This window comes from Mytilus edulis, chromosome 6 (genome assembly GCF_963676685.1).
Source record: "Mytilus edulis chromosome 6, xbMytEdul2.2, whole genome shotgun sequence".
NCBI classification, from domain to species: Eukaryota; Metazoa; Mollusca; class Bivalvia; order Mytilida; family Mytilidae; genus Mytilus; species Mytilus edulis.
In genome coordinates, this window is record NC_092349.1 from 26,578,063 (window position 1) to 26,599,933 (window position 21,871).

At 32.7% G+C, this 21,871-nt stretch overlaps 1 protein-coding gene across 1 annotated transcript in view; it reads left to right on the forward strand.

Annotated features, from left to right (window-relative positions):
* The window catches only part of LOC139527432 (Na(+)/citrate cotransporter-like), a 53,280-nt gene that overhangs the window by 11,517 nt on the left and 19,892 nt on the right, over positions 1-21,871 (forward strand). The window contains exons 2-8 of the mRNA XM_071322894.1: positions 2,707-2,856; positions 3,274-3,389; positions 12,810-12,970; positions 15,656-15,761; positions 18,852-19,010; positions 19,806-19,931; positions 20,641-20,733. Of these exons, the coding sequence (XP_071178995.1) occupies positions 2,707-2,856; positions 3,274-3,389; positions 12,810-12,970; positions 15,656-15,761; positions 18,852-19,010; positions 19,806-19,931; positions 20,641-20,733 (911 nt within the window). The remainder of the gene's footprint in view (positions 1-2,706; positions 2,857-3,273; positions 3,390-12,809; positions 12,971-15,655; positions 15,762-18,851; positions 19,011-19,805; positions 19,932-20,640; positions 20,734-21,871) is intronic.

Genomic DNA, 21,871 nt, shown 5'->3' on the forward strand with positions numbered 1-21,871 from the left:
TCTGACATTGACCTTATATTGTTTTTATACTGCAACTTTAATTAAAATTGTAGCATAAATATAAATAAAATGCCTTCTTCGAAACACTTCGCCGTTTTTTTTTTTGTAAGTCAAATTCACCCTTACATCCCATTTTTTACATTAACTGGATCTGACCGTTTTACAGTTCGTACCTGTATCACTTGAGTGTTTTATTATGTGTATTTGTCCTGAATATGTATATAATGTTTGTCACTGGACGTTTAACAAACAACTTGATCGATCACTCAAACAAACTTTCCTTCAGCAAATAGATACGCACATTTATTTATACATTGACAAAATTACATTGACTTATCGAGCTAATGATTAAGAATACACTCATATTAATACATGCAAAATATTGTGACGTAAAATTGTGCTTTATATTGTTTTTGTTTAATTTATAAATATATGGTATAGTTTATTGATGCTCTAAATTATATAATAAGTTTTGAAATGACTTTTGGACAAACTATGTTGTAAACTATCCATCTAACTATTCCTGATATTATAATAGATTATTGGTATCAATATTATGTTATTAAGAATGGAAATTGAGTTTCTCAATTCCATAAAGACTGTTATATAATTTATTAGTCAGTACAAGTTAAAGATAAACAAATTTATAACAATTTATATCATAATGAAAATCTAATAATGTATTCTGGGACAAATAGCAGATGCGACATAAGGTTAATTAGTTTCTGGTTACTTGATGGTCAAGTATTGTACACACATAAGATTAATAATAATTAAACAATTATCGTAAACATCTGGTTGTTTTGGCAATACTTCGAAATTCTATCAGTAGTGGTCACAAGACATCAAAGATAATTTGATAATCAGTAATTACAATAAAGTCTATAAAAGCCTAGGTTTACAATTTCTGTTCAAATTCGAACACTTATTGTATTCTAGATTTCCTGGTTGTCGATTCCGGCCTGTCTCTACAGCGACAGCAATGCCTTTAAACCATCAAGGCATTGTACACGACTAGTTTCCCCCAACATGTAAAGACTCAACATCAGCTCTCACAGATGTAGTTCGTCTGTTGAGAGTCTGAGGGAAAAGTACAATAAGCAGACCATGCTATGATACGAGAATACAAAAACCTTAACCATCATTACAATAAAATATGCGAATCATTTCATGAAACATTTTTTGGATAGTTCTGGAAAAAAATTATATATTTTTATTTAGACACATTTTATTTTTGCCTTTTTGTCTAATTTGATTCGAGCGTTACCGTGTTTTAGACGATATGTTGGCTTTGGTCTTGAATTCGTGCACTTATATTTTAATCCTAGTATCTTTGATTGATTAATTCAAAGGTATTGTCGAAAATAAATCAGTTTATATGTTCTTTCATAAGTTAACAAGAGTGTACTTTATAAGTTAAATATTCTTCATTTTGACCGAATCACACTCAAAAGTCAGTTAATTTATACATTATGTCGTGTATCTATCTACCTGTAACCAGTAATTTCATGTTTTAAATGTTTAAACTTTCTTTCAACTTTAATGTATGTATATTCAATAGACATGTTGATGTTGTAACGCTAACATTTTTTTTCACCGAATATATTCATATTATATAATACTTGGAAGGTGTGGCCTACTGGATTGGATATTATATACCCTTTTAAGGTGGTATGGGAGTCTAAAATAAAGATGATAGAATTTGTTCATACTTTGCCAAAATGTAGTATCTATTGATACATGTTCAAAAATATAATAAAAATGATAGGTCACCGTGCATTTTCTCAAGCTACAGGTTGTGACAAAATTACAGATTTTGTATGGATTATACAGGAAAAAACACAATTTTGTGAATAGAAACTAAACAAAATGATAGAATTGTTAAATACTTTAGAAAAAGATAGCTTTCAGACAATGCTTTGAGAATATCAAAAGAAAAGATAGATAGGGTCACCGTACGTTTTTTCCGGCTAAAAGACAAAATAGGACAATTCCATGTATAGTCCTTCAGAAAATGCACTGTTTCAGAGTTATCTCCCCTTAAAATGCCAATTTGAAAATATTTAAAAACAACCAAAAATAATCAACACTTGTAACAATATTAATATTTATAAGTTATGTTCTTATAAATTGGTTCTAATACATGAAAATTCACATTAAATATCTGCATTCCCGCATCAAATTTTGCTAACTTAATAGAAAATACGGACCTAAGATTCTCTGTTTTTTACAATCCAAGATGGCGAAGACACCCATACTACCTTAAACACATTAAAAGAAGAAGGATATCAAGTTTACGCCCGTCCGTCCGTTCGATCGTCCGTTTATCTCCTCTCCTATAAATTGTTGGTTCAATTTTCTATAAAATTGAGAATGGACATGGGGAATGTGTCATAGGACAACAACCCGAAACTCTCTATTTATAAATCTTACAAATCTTTGTTTAGGGGGGGACCCAGAATTCTGAATCAAACGTAATATTTTAAATAAATCCAATAGCGAAGACAATAAAAATCCTCAAGATGATCTAAAAGTGTGAGAGCTACATTTGTAACTTCCTACACTTGCGAGTTATGCAAGTTCTCCCTATCTTGAAAAATTAAAAATAAGTACACCTCACCCTCCCCGAACATTTTGTCGCGGAGACATGACAAATAAAGATAAGAGGGAACATTATGATTATTTGTTTTTCTTTTTACACCAAAGGAGGCAAAATGTGCTTATATAGTTATACTTATGGCTGTGTATTGGATAACGGAGGCCTTACCTATAGCTGTGACGTCACTGCTACCCATCATTCTCACGCCATTGACAGGATTGGGCAGTGCAAAAACTGTGTCAAGCAAGTATCTTAATGTGAGTTCACAATAAGTTCATATGTAATATTTAGTTTGAACAACGTCTAGTGATCAAATGTAATCACAACAAAACTCTTTTGTGCACTATCGCCGTTACGTATTTCATATTCATATTGCTCAAACTTTAAGTTACTCGTTTTAACTTTTGATACACGCATGCGTTTCTGAAGTTTAAAATCGCAAAACAGCAGAAACAAAACTTTTCAAACGGTCTAAAATTTGACTACTAAAAACGTTACTCTTTCAAAAGATATTTAGAAAAAAGAACCACGGAAAACAAATAACTCATAAATCTGTTGTTTCTAGAGGTTACTGAGTATTTAATTCAAACAGCTAACTTATTACAACATTTGATGACATTTTTATGGAAATAATTGAAAAAGAGGCTATTTAAAACCAGTACATTTTTCTTTAGGACGTTTCTATGTTATTTCTTGGTGGACTAATGATGGCTGTGGCTATAGAACATTGGAACATCCACAAACGATTGGCACTCAGAATTCTGTTACTTGTTGGATCCGAACCAAGATGGTATGTCAGCTTAAACATTGCTTCTAGTGTTATAAGTAAAAATTCTTATTTCAATAGTTTAGTGTGCAATGTTTGTCTATAGTGCAAACATGTAGTTTGTTTATAAAAGTAAAAGCCTCTGTTTGTAGAGTTGGTCATTTGTTTTAATGGTATGTTAAAAGCGTTGACTGGAGCACATTTTGTATGAAGCGCTTTTGTAATCCTACACGAATACATTGAGGAAACCTTTAATCATTATGATAAAATTTATAGGACTCGTAGATGCAATAGAGCTGAATTGCGATGGTCAGTCACGCTAAGTGCGATGTTCCATACGCTACATTGCGATGATCTACAAGACGCGTGATGGCTATTTCAAAATATACAGATATGTAATTATTATCAAGTTTATAAATGTGCATTCATTATCATGATTATTGTCAATGTAAGTCCTTAGTCTTAGTTGTAAATGAGAAATTATCGTCTTTTATATTTTCTACATTATTCTGCGTTTACTTTTTATCTTTATTCTGTTCTTTTCATGAGTTCTTTGTATACCGTATAGTAAAACGAAGATTCTTATGGGGACCCGTGTGTATTTCAAAAATGCCACGCTCCATCATACGTAACAAATTTTCTTTGAAAATTTTGAAAAAAATCCGCTAAAGTAAAAGGTTTACTTATCGTTCTCCTGTATGGCAATCCTCCCCGTTTTCAATAGTATTACAATTTAATGCGACCCTTGTAAACTAGAAAACCCGAAAATTTGCTTCTAACAAACAAATTTACTTCTACATTGACATTATAATTATTCAAAATATAATTATTTATTCAGACCATTACACTTCAGTGTACCACCATCACACTCCGATATGGCTACCAACTATTTAAGATAGCGGCAGAATGCCAACATTGAACTTCAGTGTTATCAAAAACGAACTCCAGCGAAAAACCATCCCACATCAGCGTGATTATCGAGTTTAAAAGCACCAACGCGGTTCTGAGTCCTACATTTGTATCAACTATGAACTAACGAGATCATACCAATCTTTTGTGTTGTTTTGCTATGCATTGTCATTGGAACCACGTACAGTCATGAATGTTGCAGGTTAAGGAGAAATTACATGAATTTTTTAAATGGCTGACAATTTTTATCAGCCACTCAAAAGTCCGAATTCCCATCAGACACACACGAGGCCATAGATGGGAATTTACAGAATAGAGAATAAAGAAAATGTAAAAGCCGGTTTCTTGAGGCTTTTAGTAATAAAGAACTAAAACTTCTGACTAGGGTTCTGTAACTTTTATTTCAGACTAACGAAGTTTAATACTATATGGTAATGTAAATAAAGCCCTGTAAATTATAAATGTACTTATCAGATACAGATAGATAAATCTGTTTACTAAGTAATAATAATTAAAACTAATGTTCGTAATTCATTATCATGCAAACTTATTTAGCTGCATACATATGTATCTGATCACAAAAATATATAATGTGGATACCATAGCAATTACTTGTCTCAATTACAGTTATACCAATTCGACTTAAAGTTATTATAGTACATTTTCTCATATGCTGTCTCATACCAAAGTCTATTGAGCAATACTTGTGTTGATAATATAAACGACACAAAACGTAAGCTGCATGCTTGTTAAATCAAAAAGCAACTAATCACAAAAAATAACAATAAAAGCAAAGCAAATATTAAAACTAAAGCTAAGCGAAACAAGAATACACATACACTTAGCTTACCTCACATATCGTGCAAGTGGCACATTTCCATATAAACCAATATATATCACAAACACTACATCTTTGGTAACTAAGGTTTAAATATACCTGTATAACAAAATGATTATTATAAATATTTGTTAAGCAATGTTTATTATTTATAGTAAAAATAAATATTAAACCTTGATATCTATTTTTAGTTCTTATATCGATTTACTTTAATTCGATTAACCTTTAAACATTACAACATTCTTTCGGTCCACTCGACACTCGCATTCATTCAATTTATATGTCAACTTTATCTTCAAATCATTTTACCAGATTTAATAGGTTATTGATGTATTATTTTATATGATCGTAAAATTCAACTCTTCTTATGTTTTAATTAACATTTACGATCTCTTTTGTTATGAAATTTAGCTCTCGTTCTCGACATTCAATCTCAACATGCATACGTGTAAAATATGAACTATAGGACACACTGTGTATCATCGCCACCGGAAATTGGGTACTAACGAAGCGTAGAGAAATAGAAAAAAAAGTAAATAAGTTAAGAATTCATTCAATTTAAAGCATTTCCACTCATTTGATGAGGGTGCCGCTTAAGAAATGGTTTTCGAATATATAGTTCTTTAAATTATTAGGCCGATAAGTACAAAATTAATACAAGATTTTGTGTAATACTCCAAAACTTGCCACTTAGTACCGGAAAATTTCGAGTTCGATCGTCCTCTATCGCCCCATTCTCAAGATATTGAACTGTTTTTCATTATTTTTCTAGACACGTTTTTACATTATTATAGTGTGGCATCATATTTACTTAAATTTGTTATCAAAAAGATGTATTTTAAAGAATATAGACCATAAAAAATAAAGTCTAGGGTACGGCAACTTGCTCGTGTTGACAAATTTACTGTATGGCAACTTGTTTTCAACTGTATGGCAACTTGCTAATTTTAGAATATTCATTTACCGTCCTTTCAAAGAAAATAAAGTATTAAGTTCAAATGTCTAAGGTGAGGGGATGTACCTTTTTATGTTAAACTGTTTTTGTCCTTTTCAAGGTTTTGTTTAAAACTGTTATTTGAGATAAATTTAAACTGTTAACTGTTTTCGACCCACTGTCTGTAATCTGTTCTGTTAAAATTTGCAATGTTGTTAACTGTTTATTTGAAATTGGGATTCCTGTTATCTGTTACTTAATACTTAAAGTGTTCACTGTTTTTGACATCATTTTCTCTGTAAACTGATCTTAACTGTTATTTACAAGAATCACATTAAAATTTGCTGTTCATCTCTTTCTTTACGTTGCTTCCGCAAAGGAAAGACATAAACAGCATATATGTAACTGTCTTTAAAAGTCTTTGAGTATAGTAAATCCTTGATAAAATTGAGAATGGAAATGAGGAAAATGTTAAAGAATCAGAAGCCCGACCAAATAGAAGAAAACAACCCAACGCAGAGAGAAAATTGTGCACTAGGGTGGGGTGGCAATACACATAGGAAAAAAACTTAAAATTGAAACTCATAATTTTGAACACCCTCTTTCCCTTCCTTCCTAACAAATAATGCTTAATATTTGAGTTATGCATGTGTATATTTATGGAAAGAGAATCGTCCATAGATTGATTTTCAATAGTTATAATGGTAAAATATAATCTCTTTGTTTTTGTGTAACCATGGCAACAATCAGCATTTATTTAATACCAAATAGGGAGTTGAACATGTCACACAAAGGTCTCAAAAATTTGGTCCAAAGAAACATTTCAATCAATAAGAGTGATACCTTTCCTGAAACCATAGACATATATATCTATCAAGAGGTAAAAAAAAATCATATGCTTTTCCGCTGGTTTTTCGATAAAATTTAATTAAAAAGATCGAGCGTCAAATCTTTGTTGAAAAACAATACAAAATTTCTAAATATATGTCTGTACGGGTTGGAAAATATGGTCAGTCAAACTGAAAAATGGCTTATAAAACATGCTACAAACATACCAAATGTTCATATAAACCCACTAGGAAGTCTATAATATACTTCAACTATCTAAAAATCAATTTAATTGTACAAAAACTTTCATATTTAGAAAATTCACCATGGCCATAATACGAAACTAAACTTGTAACTATGTATTGGTATACATGAAGCTGTCTCCTAAGTGAGCAATCATTTAACTACAAAAAGGGGGTAGAAGTTCAATGTTTCTTTCCTGAAACATATAAATGAACCAAAATTTAAAAATTAAATAAAAACAAGACTATATAGCAGAGGTTACGGACTCAAGTTGGGACAGGTGCAACAAATGCGGCAGTGTTAAACATGTTTTGGGATATCTCAAGGCCCCCTTTTACGTCTAACCAATGTAGTTATTTCTGGCTTCTATTTGTAATGTATCCAAAACTTTAAAAGGAAGGGTCACTTCTTACCCAGCTAAAACCCTGGTCAGTCCTATGATGAAAATAATTCAGATGTATATGGAATGTTTGATAAGTTTCATTGACCCAGAGTACCTGAATGGAATGGTGAAAAATGAAGTACCTTTTCAATTTGCAATCCGTAAAATAACTGAACAGTGTGGCCTGGTAGAAGAGGCCGAAAAATGAGGACTTGGTTCTCAAATTGATGTCAAATTTGCTAGTCTAAGACTTCGGAAATGTAAAGATGGACCAAGGCTTTTTTTTATATCACCTCAGAGTTCATAATTGAGACTTAGAGATGAAAGAGTGCTTCAACTTGTGACACCTTACATGTTACTTTCTGATTTATACACTGGTTTTGATGATTTAAAATAAAAATCAGTAAACTTTCGTAATTCCTTTTAATAAAATCATGTAAGCATATTAGAGTCGTATGAATACTCTGAGATGTTACCATAATTTATGAGAGCCCCCGCCATAAAAGAAATAATGTTCGCGCTCTATAGTATTCACTCATTCTTTTTGTTTGTTACACTTTCCTACGTCATGACGATAACCCAAGTTTGCTACGACTGATTGACATAAAACATTTACTCAACAATACACATAACCAGAAGAAGCGTCCCTTTTGCTGTTTGAAGCATTTTCGATTATTCCTGATAAAGTCATTTTTCTTGGAGTCAATCACTCCGTCTGCTTTTCCATCCGTTCAATTGTCTGTCCATGTGTCAATAAAAAAATATGGTACTTGCGTGTGTATTCTGAAAATTAGTCAGCTTTATAAAAGATTCCTTATAAAACTTGGCATTTCTGCGACTTTGTACAGTGGTATTCAAACTTTTGAATACATTGAAGATATGCACTTCAGAGGCGGATTTGGGGGGGGGGGGGGGAGGGGGGCAGGTGGCCCGGTTTGCTTATATAGCGAATCACTGAAGCGTGACTGGAGCGGGCCCTCTCTTAATCAGTCAGTGGGCCCTCACTTATGAAAATTTCTGGATCCGCCAGTGTACTTCCCCTTTTCATTGCTTTTGGGTTCGTTTGGAAAAAAGGGTAAATTAAAGTTGCTGTTAACTGTTATCAGTATTTAAAATTTGTTGTTAACTATTTTTACCAAAATCGAGGTGTTGTTAACATGTTAACGGACCCCCTATTGCGCCCCCCCCCCCACCCCCCCACCCCAATATAATTATGCTTTAGACAAAATGCATAAGATAGAAATACCATTCGCTTGACAGCATTTAAGATGTATACACATTATATATTTTCAAAAAGAAACGGACAAGAAAATTAATTTGAATGCAATTCACGATTTATTTCTCGATCCTTACTTTTACAAATGAATCATTTCAGAAATTAAATAATCAAACAGTGTATTTAACCCAGCACATACTTTATGTGTCTGTCCAAATTATCGATCCTGTGGTTCGGTGCACGTTGTCGTTGGTTCATCTTTATCAAAGGAGTAGGTTCAGTAAGACCTCTTTTTGGCCCCAAAATTAAGCAGTTTTGCAAAATTGTGAAAATGTAATCTTTTAGTTATTTTTTGGAAAGTAGAATGCTTCTGCTACATAAATATGTGCTGTTTTTGACAATACAATGTACATATATCGTGTACTAGCATCATAAAGTCATGCTAAATTACTGAAATCTTCACAATTATAGCATTTTAGTTAAATTTTAGACGGATTCCGTCTTAAATGAAAGTGGCCGCATTCGTGTTCATTCATAATATTGAAATGTAAGTTGTATTTGATGATAATACATAACATATATAAAGGTTGAGGATGAACACGGATGCGGCCACTTTCATTTTTGACGAAAACCATCTGAAAAAAAGACGTTTTTTGGCATATTTGTTAGATTCTTCATATTTAAGCTTCAATCGGAGCGTTTTTAATGACTGAATCAGTTAAAATCTTTTACACACACTAATCGAATAAATTGAAATAGACACTTAAGTGTTTAAAAAGTGTCCTAAATATCTCGTTAGATGAAACTGAAATTTGGGGCCAAAATCGGCCCTTACCGGACCTACTCCTTTGTTGTTTTTCATAAATTGTTTTGTTATGCCGTTAGTTTTCTTGTTGAATCCTTCCACATTTTTCGGTCGGTGCTTTTTAAAGCCGACTATAAGGTATGAGTTTTCGTTGTTGAAGGTCGTACGATAGCATATAATTGCTTACATACACTTTATTTGATCCTGATGGATAGTTATCTTATTTGCTATCATACCACATCTCCACTGCCTGGTTTTATCTAAAAAAAAAATAAAACAAAAAAACGGTATCAGGTCCGTTCGCGCCCAATATACTTTCGCACCCTACACGTTCGCACCTCGCACGTTCACACCCAAGGTCCGTTCGCACTCTACACGTTCGCGCCCAATTTTAATTCAAATACCAGTTGAATAATTGGGAAATCATGATTGCTGTTTTTAATTGCTTTCGTGTAAATACTGAATGTATTTATAGCTTGGTATAAGTAAAAGATTGAATATTTTAGATAATTCTAAATGAAAAACACAAAAGATAATTGTTTTTAGCAGCTTGGTCCCTTTGATCTGAAACAATGAAACAATAAAATATAGCAATACACTATTATAACCAAAACATGATAAAATGTATTCAACACACAAAAGAAAAAAACGTAGTCAGAATCTCACTTCATTTTGAAACAAGTCAATGAAACAAATTTATAGCAATTAATACACTAACCAAAAAATGATTAAGAGTTATTCAACACAAAATAAAACGTTGACAGAATCCCACTTTATTTAGAAAGGAATAATTTTTTTTTAACAATACACTATCCAAAACATGATTAAGATTTATTCAACACAAAAAAAAAAATGCTGTCTCACTTTATTTTGAGACAACGAAAACAATTATACTGATAAGAATACTACTTGCCAAAACATGATTACACAGTTATTAAACTCAAAACCAATTAAAATTGGGCGCGAACATGTAGGGTGATAACGGACTTTTGGTGCGAACATGTAGGGTGCGAAAGTGAAAGGGGGCGAATGTGAGTGGGTGCGAACGTGAATGGGCGCGAACGGACCCGGATTCCAAAAAAACTAGCACCAACAAAAGATGAATGGGCGGTTTATTTTATTGAACTTACAAAATTTCACTCTAACAACAAATAAGACAACAGTCGTTATAGTATAACGATATATGAATGTATTTAGGATAATATGGTTGAAAAAAAAACTTTTTGTACAAAGTCGAATAGCGGGACGCAACGACGACTTATGAACGGAATTAACGGCATATATTTAAAAAGTAAGTCATTTTGTATATTTGTAAGCCTGTAAAGCTTTGATATCAACAAAATATCGTCACCCGATATTATCTAAACAGTGATTAATTTCCTCTTAAAATTATAATATATTGCAAGACGCCGTACAGACAAAAGTTGTTATTTTGCAATTCGCCGTACAACGACCTGCAATTCGCCGTACAATAAACAAACAATGTTTGTGTCCGTATTCTTTAAAAAACATCTTTTTGACAACAAATTTCAGTAAATATGATGCCACACTCTAATAATCTAAAAACGTGTCTGGAAAAATAATGAAAATCAGTTCAATATCGTGAGAATGGGGCGACAGAGGACGATCGACCTCAAAATTTTCCGGTACTAAGTGGCTAGTTTTGGAGTATAACACAAAATCTTGTATTAATTTTGTACTTATCGGCCTAATAATCTAAAGAATTATATATCAGAAAATCAATTCTGAAGCGGCACCCTCATCAAATGAGTGGAAAAGTTTTAAATTGAATGAATTCTTAACTTGTTTACTTTTCTTTCTATTTCTCTCCGCTTCGTTAGTACCCAATTTCCGGTGGCGATGATACACAGTGGGACAGTTATTGCAAAGTTAATAAAGAAAGATATAGGACTGACCTCATATAAGAAACTCCAATCACAGAATTGTTATTGTATAGATTAATTTATAAAGTTGTTAATTTGCAGGCAGGTAAATATAGGTGTTGACCACAAGATGTCTTCCCATAAGATATAAAACAAAAGAATTAAACCGCCAAAAGGACTGACCAATTATAGTAGAAATGTCCGAAAGCGCTCAAATCAACCGTGAAAATAAAGTAATAACTACAGTGAAATCAGACTTAACCAAAACATAAGAATAGAATTCGTCCGTCCATGGTCCGTGTCAATAAGTTAAAATAGAATAACACGAAATACTAATCCTTAATTACAGAATGTAATTAATAAGCTGACAACATAACTTTATTCAAATATGTATTAATATCAATTACTAAGAATATAAAAATACATAAAATAGCAGGCTATCACAAAAACATAAAGAAAAAGGAATACAAAATTATTAGAAAAGAGAAAAAAAAGTTTCCAGACTTGAGACAGGCACGTACAGGATCTGTCGGGGTCTACTCGCACAAAATCCTCGAAGTAGATCTAAGAGTACTTGCAAGTTCCATGGTTACTGAAAGCTGTTCAAACGTGACAATTGAAGAAAAATAAAAATTAATCAATACTTACATATTTGTGCGTTAGTTTTTCTACATCGGCTAGAGGTATAGGGGGAGGGTTGAGATCTCAAAAACATGTTTAACTCCACCGCAGTTTTGATTGAGCCTGTCCCAAGTCAGGAGCCTCTGACCTTTGTTAGTTTTGTATGATTTTTAATTTTAGTTACTTGTGTATAATTCGGAGTTAAGTATGATGTCCACTATCACTGAACTAGTATACATATTTGTTTAGGGGCCAGCTTAAGGATGCCTCCGGATGCGGGAGTTTCTCGCTGCATTGAAGACACATTGGTGGCCTTCGGCTGTTGCCTGCTCTACGGTTGGGTTATTGTCTCTTTGACACATTCCCCATTTCCATTCTCAATTTTACAAAAAATCACAATTTTAAATAAATGCTAATGGTAGAACTTGTGATGTTTTAAAATTAAAAAAAATGTACATATTTCAGGCTTATGTTACATATTGCAGACTAATGTTACATATTTCCGGCTAATGTTACATATGTCCGGCTTATGTTACATATGTCAAGCTAATGTTACATATTTCAGGCTAATGTTACATATGTCAAGCTAATTTTATCCTTTTCAGGCTAATGTTACATATATTAGGCTAATGTTACATATATTAGGCTAATGTTACATATTTCAGGCTAATGTTACCTATATTAGGCTAATGTTACATAATTCAGGCTAATGTTACATATTTCAGGCTGATGTTACATAATTCAGGCTAATGTTACATATTTCAAGCTAATGTATCATATTTCAGGCTAATGTTAGGACTTATGTTACCAACATGGTTCCTTTCAATGTGGATCAGTAATACAGCAACAACGGCCATGATGATTCCTATAGCAAACGCCATACTGGTACAGCTAAAGGAGGCAAAAGAAGAAGCAGAAACAAACGGACATCTCGCTATTGAAACTGGCAAGTTTCATATTACACGATGACGAAAAACGTTAAAAAATGCAACAAAAAAAAAATCCAGTTTGAATGCTTCTCTTTTTTCGACGAACACCGTTGATTTTAAGACAAGTGAGCTAATAACTTTTACAATGCATAATCATTTTTCTGTGCCATCGCCTGTGTTATTTATTGACCATTGCATATTGCAAAGAGAATTTTCAGAGCCTTTAGACAAATACAGGTTTAAAATTTATATGAAAAAGCAGAACGAGGTAAAGATGAGGAAAAATGGTATGATTTATAATTAGATCATATACGAATGGACAACATTATGGACAATTAAAGGGCACCGTTGGGGAGATTTATGGATTGCTTTTTATCTGAAATAGGGATATGACCCAGTAAAAAGTCTTTTATCTTAAGCAGTTCTTCTGCAGTACAAATACACATCTTGAACCATACTATGTTAAATCCAATGATCCTGAATGGTATGCGCCAAGCTTTTATCATTCTTGCACCAACTGCATATCTGTGTCCATAGATTGCCAATTATAAGGTTTAATATGTGTCCTTATTTAACATACCCTATTGTGTATAGCGGTTCGCCTCTCTTGTCATTCTTCCCAATGTACTTATTATTGGAGTTTTGGGCATTTGTTTTCTTGTCATGAACATATACCCATGAACATTTAATAAACAGCAACCAATCAACCAATAAATGAATAACTGTTCTAATGATCGAAAAGTCATGTTCTACAATGTATGATTGATTTAATTGGTAAAAAGATTTTACAGTGTATTAGTTGTAGTTTGTTATTTATGGACTGTTTCTTTGGTATCTGTTTCCTTATTTGCTTGCTCTATATATTTATGAAAAAATGTTACCCTTATATTTTGTGATATTAACCTGAAGAATTTGACTATATGTATTTCAGATCATGATAGGGTTAGATTAGGTGATATCACCCTCAAGAACATGACTATATATATGTCAGATCATGATAGGGTAAGAGTAGGTGATATTACTCTAACAAATTTGACTATATATATGTCAGATCATGATAGGATAAGATTAGGTGATATTACCCTCAAGAATTTGACTATATATATGTAAGATCATGATAGGGTAAGATTAGGTGATATTACCCTCAATAATTTGACTATATATATGTCAGATCATGATAGGATAAGATTAGGTGATATTACCCTCAATAATTTGACTATATATATATGTCAGATCATGATAGGGTAAGATTAGGTGATATAACCCTCAAGAATTTGACTATATATATGTCAGATCAGGATAGGGTAAGATAAGTTAATAATACTCTCAAGAATTTAACTATATATATGTCAGATCATGATAGGATAAGATTAGGTGATATCACCCTCAAGAACATGACTATATATATGTCATATCATGATAGGGTAAGATTAGGTGATATTACCCTCAAGAATTTGACTATATATATGTCAGATCATGATACTAAGGTAAGATTAGGTGATATTACCCTCAAGAATTTGACTATATATATGTCAGATCATGACAGGATAAGATTAGGTGATATTACCCTCAAGAATTTGACTATATATATGTAAGATCATGGTAGGGTAAGATTAGGTGATATTACCCTCAATAATTTGACTATATATATGTCAGATCATGATAGGATAAGATTAGGGGTGATATTACCCTCAATAATTTGACTATATATATATGTCAGATCATGATAGGGTAAGATTAGGTGATATTACCCTCAAGAATTTGACTATATATATGTCAGATCATGATACTAAGGTAAGATTAGGTGATATTACCCTCAAGAATTTGACTATATATATGTCAGATCATGACAGGATAAGATTAGGTGATATTACCCTCAAGAATTTGACTATATATATGTTAGATCATGATAGGGTAAGATTAGGTGATATCACCCTCAACAATTTGACTATATATATGTCAGATCATGATAGGATAAGATTAGGTGATATTACCCTCAAGAATTTGACTATATATATGTCAGATCATGATACTAAGGTAAGATTAGGTGATATTACCCTCAAGAATTTGACTATATATATGTCAGATCATGACAGGATAAGATTAGGTGATATTACCCTCAAGAATTTGACTATATATATATGTAAGATCATGGTAGGGTAAGATTAGGTGATATTACCCTCAATAATTTGACTATATATATGTCAGATCATGATAGGATAAGATTAGGGGTGATATTACCCTCAATAATTTGACTATATATATATGTCAGATCATGATAGGGTAAGATTAGGTGATATAACCCTCAAGAATTTGACTATATATATGTCAGATCATGATAGGGTAAGATAAGTTAATAATACTCTCAAGAATTTAACTATATATATGTCAGATCATGATAGGATAAGATTAGGTGATATTACCCTCAAGAACATGACTATATATATGTCAGATCATAATAGGATAAGAGTAGGTGATATTACCCTCAAGAATTTGACTATATATATTTCAGATCCTGATAGGGTAAGAATAGGTGATGTTACCCTTAAGAATTTGACTATATATATTTCAGATCATGATAGGATAAGATTAGGTGATGTTACCCTTAAGAATTTAACTATATATATTTCAGATCATGATAGGGTAAGATTAAGTGATGTTACCCTCAAGAATTTGATTATATATATATATATATTTTTTAGATCATGACGAGGTTAGATTAGACGATGTTACCCTTACAGTAAAAGATAATGAGAAAATAATGGAACAACAGAATAATGGTGAAGTAAATAAAGAAGAATACGAAAAGTCAGTTGATGTTTTTTTTTCGTTTTTTTTTTTAATTTATTTTTGCGTTTCAATGTACGCTTAGTACTAAGTATATATATATAATCGAGGCGATTAAGCCATAGTTATTGAGCAAGCAAATCGGTATATAGAATTTAATCTGCACAACTCAGGTGACCCTTATTAACCCGAACGACGTAGGAGTTCGGGTTAAAGGGTCATCCTGAGCGCGTGCAGATTAAATTCTATATACCGATTTGATTGGCTAATAACTGTTTTAACACATGGCGTCATTAATTTACGTGAACGTTTTAGATGTGGACGATATTCCGCTATTCACGGATCCTAGGAAAGTTTATTGTAGGGTAAAGAAAGGGGGAAATACGACTTTCATTGGTAAGTTTTAAATTGATAACTTTTATTTTAGGTTTAGATTTATTGTAAAATTGCAATTTAATGGTAGATTTTTTTTTTAATGTTTCTATTAATAAAATTGAGAATGGAAATGGGGAAAATGCCAAAGAGACAACAACCCGACCATAGAAAAAAAAAACAACAGCAGAAGGTCACCAACTGGTCTTCAATGTAGCGAGAAATTCCCGCACCCGGAGGCGTCCTTCAACTGGCCCCTAAACAAATATATACTAGTTCAGTGATAATGAACGCCATACTAATTTCCAAATTGTACACAAGAAACTAAAATTAAAATAATACAAGACTAACAAAGGCCAGAGGAGAGAGAGAGAGACTTGGGACAGGCGCAAAAATGCGGCGGGGTTAAACATGTTTGTGAGATCTCAACCCTCCTCCTATACCTCTAGCCAATGTAGAAAAGTAAACGCATAACAATACGCACATTAAAATTCAGTTCAAGAGAAGTCCGAGTCTGATGTCAGAAGATGTAACCAAAGAAAATAAACAAAATGACAATAATACATAAATAACAACAGACTACTAGCAGTTAACTGACATGCCAGCTCCAGACTTCAATTAAACTGACTGAAAGATTATGATTTCATCATATGAACATCAGGCACAATCCTTCCCGTTAGGGGTTTAGTATCATACCATCATAACATATATGAGAAGAACATAACCCGTGTCATGCCAACAACTGGTTTTTGAATAAATGTGTTTAGTTCCGATGCAAAGACCCTATAAGTGAATCAATATTAACGCCAAAATATGCAATCTTTAATGACCTGACAACAGTATCGTAACTATATCCCTTTTTAATAAGTCTATTCAAAGGTTTTGTTAGTTTTTGAGGTGAATACTGACACCTTTGTGCTTTATAAAGAATATTTCCATAAAAAAATGGATGTGAAATACCTGAACGTATAAGAAGTCTGCATGTTGAGCTATATTTACGAATGATGTCCTTATACCGATGATAAAATTTAGTAAATGTTTTAACTAGTTTGTGATATCGAAAACCCTGGTGTTATAATTTTTCAGTAATACATAAATTTCTCTCGTTAAAATCTAAAACATTGTTACATACACGAGCGAATCGTACAAGTTGAGATATATAAACACCGTAAGATGGTGACAAGGGAACGTCACCATCTAAAAATGGATAATTAACGATAGGAAATGAAAAATCATCTCTTTTATCATAAATTTTAGTATTCAGCTTTCCGTTAGTGATATAGATATCAAGATCGAGGAAAGGGCAGTGGTCATTGTTAGTATTAGCTTTATTTATTAAAGTAAGTTCAACAGGATAAATTTCTTTAATATAAATCTATTCCCATTTTTTTTAATAGAGAAAAATAAACCGAGGAAGAATTAGATGTTATATTTTAAATTTTAAATGTTGAATAAACAGAAAATACATTTTTCTTTCCAATCTTTTACTCCCCCTCCCCCAAATTTCATTGTATCTACTGACACGTCTATCTAAATGAAGTCTGATTGATCTCTAGCTAATCTCCCTGTTTAAAAACAAACTTAAATATGACCCCGTTTAAATTCGATCCAAAAATATGGGGAATAGATATTCAAGAAGTCGTTATAAATTCTATTGAATCTAAAACTAGTCCAAATCAGATTTCTTTTATTCGGATATTCTTAGATACATTTCTTTTTTTGGCGGAAGTTACCAACAATTGTTTTAATTTTCTTTCCGACTTTAAAACACTGATTTAAGATTGGTGTTGTACTCAAAATATAATACTGAAACATTTTATGTTCAAGCTAAGATGAAAAAAAGGAATGAGAAACTTTTTCTTTTTTTCTATTCTGAAACTACGATGTTTGTACAAAGTCAGTCAGTGTTGTCGTAATTTCAAGGCAGATGGTGGATTCGGGGGTGGGGACGCACATGTCGTTCACCCTGGCCTAGGATTGGACAAATTATCGTGTTTTGCCTTAAAATCGTCAATATTGTTTTTAGTCTCGCTACGCTCGGTAATATATTTTTTTAATTTGATAGAATAACACCCCTTTTAAAATCTAGGAACCGCCCCTAAAGGTAAAAATAGATTTGAACTGTGCAGTATATCAGATCAGTAGAGGTAGTTAATGCACACCTTTGCTGTGCATTATCCAGATTATAGCACAGTAAGAACAAAGAGATTTTACCCATACCATGTGTTAACATGAAACAATAAACAGGAGATGGAAATTAAATGTGAAGCAAAACAAAAAGTAAAACATTACTGCAATTTAAAATATTTGTATAATTGGATCAGTCAAAATGTTAGTCTCGCTGTTGACTCACCGAGATCTAAATACGCTTAATGAAAAATGCATTACCTTGCTAGTAGTACTAGAATGCTACTATCCCGTTCCCTTTTCAAGTTTGTGATTACCGAATTAGACTATATATCGGGGTTTGTAATAGCATGAGCAACACGATGGATGCCACATGTGGGGCAGGATCTGCTCACCCTTCCGGAGCACCTGAGATCCCCCCCCCCCCCAGTTTTTGGTGGGGTTCGTGTTGCTAAGTCTTTAGTTTTTTATGTTGTGTCTTGTGTGCTATTGTTTGTCTTTTGTCTTTTTTCCTTTTTACCCATGGCGTTATCAGTTTATTTTCGACTTATAAGTTTGAATGTCCCTCTGGTATTTTTCGACCGTCTTTTTTAAATGTTCATTTTATTTTAGAAAGAATTACATACCCGAAACATCAAAGAAAGAGAGTCAAGAATATAAAAGGATATGTAAGATGTTGTCTATCTGTATAGCACATACAGCTAATGTGGGTGGTATAGCTAGCCTTACAGGAACCAATCCTAATGTTATACTGAAAGGACAAAGTGATATGTGAGTGTTTGGAGTAACTAGTATATAACATGCATAAGTAAGCTTTGTGATGTCAATGGTACTCAATCTAAAATACCTATGGCAATAATATCCAAAAATTATTGTTTATAAATAGACACACAATTACATCTTTTTTTCATTTTCATCATCTACTCCTTCTTCGTGCCCCAAAGGACAAAAGATATACCAGAAAAGTAATCCGTCGACATTACAAGGCAACCTCAAATGTTATAAAGTACAGATTCTTATGAAACATACATTGTTTACACTAGCTTTGTGTTCATTCTCAACTTGAGAACGGAAATGGGGAATGTGTCAAAGAGACAACAACCCGACAATAGAGCCGACAACAGCCGAAGTCCAGGTCTTCAATGCAGCGAAAATCTCCAGCACCCGGAGGCGTCCTTTTAGGTGGCCCCTAAACAAAATTGAATACAGTTGTATACTAGTTCAGTGATAATAGACGTCATACTAAACTCAGTATTATACACAACAATTTTAAACTAAAATTAAAAATCAAACAAGTCTAATAAAGGCCAGAGTCTCCTGACTTGGGACAGGCGCAAAATTGCGACGGGGTTAAACATGTTTTTTTTAATAGCAACCCTCCCCCTATACATCTAGCCAATGGAGAAAAAACAAACGTACAATAAACCTCAGTTTAAGAGAAGCCCGAGTCTGATGTCAGAATATGAAATTTTGTTTATATTTGTCTCCAAAGTGCTATAAAGATAAAATAAGTTAGTCGATATTTTCTGAATAATGTCGTGTATTTTTTTTCCAATTCAATTGCAGTATCTATGATAGGTACAACGGAACTTCTCCTTTGACCTTTGCAACATGGTTCATGTACGGATTACCAATATCAGCTATTATGCTTGTACTTGCCTGGATTTGGTTACAGATATTTTTCCTTCGTGGGTAAGATCTTATATTTGTTTGTGTCTGCAATTTGTACATCTAGTCGTCGTCCACTATGCAATTTATATAAAAAAAAAATATTGCTGAGTTTAATTGTAAATAGTCTCTCTATATAGCTGTGACTGTTAATTATTTGTCTTTATTGTATCATATACTAGTCAACAAAATAAACGATACAAGGCTAATGTAGTTTCCATATATAATGAAATTGGATACACTATACCGAGGTAAATAATTGCCCTATTGGTCTAATTTCCAACTTTTGTCAGATTCTTTTTGCTTTGTAAATGAATGTTTTTCATTGGATAATTTAACAGTTTTTCCTTTTAATTATATTTTATGATAAATTTTAGTTCAAACTTGTGTATCGTTTCTTTTGTTGACTAGTATATAACAGCAACATAATGAATAGTATATATCAATTGCTAACATAAACATATACGCAACCTCACTAGCCCAAAGCTAAGAAACATACATGTACTTTTGTTCTGGTCTATGTCTCAAGGAGGAAATCTATATCTAAAATATATGTAGTATATCAACTACAAATTAATGATACATTATAAGTAACCTCGTCACTCGTATTTTATTTTTGCTTCTAAAGTTAAAATCGTAGAGTGCACGTCATGGAAATCAGAATGATGTAACCTTATGTGATTATGCACATAGGCATGATAGTTTTCTGTTAGTTTTTATGTCTTTTTTTCAGGTCACTTTTTAAATGCTGTGGAGGAACTAAATCAGCAGGTGTAAAAATAAAATCAGTTCTGAGGAAGGAATATGAAAGTCTAGGACCAGTTAAGTAAGTAAATACAGATAAGGGAGAAGGTTTGGTACCATTAAAACGTTTACTCCCGCTGCAATTTTTTGCACCTGTATTAAGTCAGGATTATGATGTTCAGTAGTTGTCGTTTGTTGATGTCGTTCATAAGTGTTTCTCGTTTCTCGTTTTTTTTTATATACATATTATATAGATTACACCGTTCGTTTTCCCGTTGGAACGGTGTATACTTGTTATGTTTGAGGCCCTTTATAGCTTGCTGTTCGGTGTGAGCCAAGCTTCCGTTTTGAAGACCGTACCTTGACTCATAACTGTTTACTTTTATAAATTGTGACTTGGATGGAGAGTTGTCTTATTGGCACTCATACCACACCTTCCTTTATCTAAATACAAGTTCTTATACTACTTGGCATGCATTCATAATTATGGGATTTGCTATTTTTCATGTTTACTGGGCTTATTTCGAGTCAGGTGCCTAAAATTCAATGGTTGTCGTTCGTTGCTGTGAATCGTACATGTTTTTGTTTTTATACATAAATCAGTTCGTTAGTTTTCTTGTTTCAATTAATTTGTTTTTGTCGTTTTGAGGCCTTTTATAGCCAACTATGCGGTATTGTCTTTGCTTATGGCTGGAGACCGTACGTTGACCGATACGTTGACCGATAGTTTGTTAACTTCTATGTCATTTGGTTTATCGTCGAGAATTGTCTCATTGACATAGGGTTTTACTGCTGGTCGGAAGAAGACCAATTATGACCATATGTTTATTTCCTAATCACACTTATGAAATAGTTATCAAAGGTACCAGGATTATATTTTAGTACGCCAGACGCGCGTTTCGTCTACGTAAGACTCATCAGTGACGCTCATATCAAAATATTTATAAGGCCAAACAAGTACAAAATTGAAGAGCATTGAGGATCCAAAATTCCAAAATGTTGTGCCAAATACGACTAAGGTAATCTATGCCTGGGATAAAAAAAATCCTTAGTTTTTCCAATAATTTAAAGTTTTGTAAAGAAATTTATAAAAATGGCCACATTATTGATATTCATGTCAACACCGAAGTGTTGAGTACTGGGCTGGTGATACCCTCGGGGACGAAACGTCCACCAGCAGTGGCATCGACCCAGTGGTGTAAATAGTTAACAAAGGTACC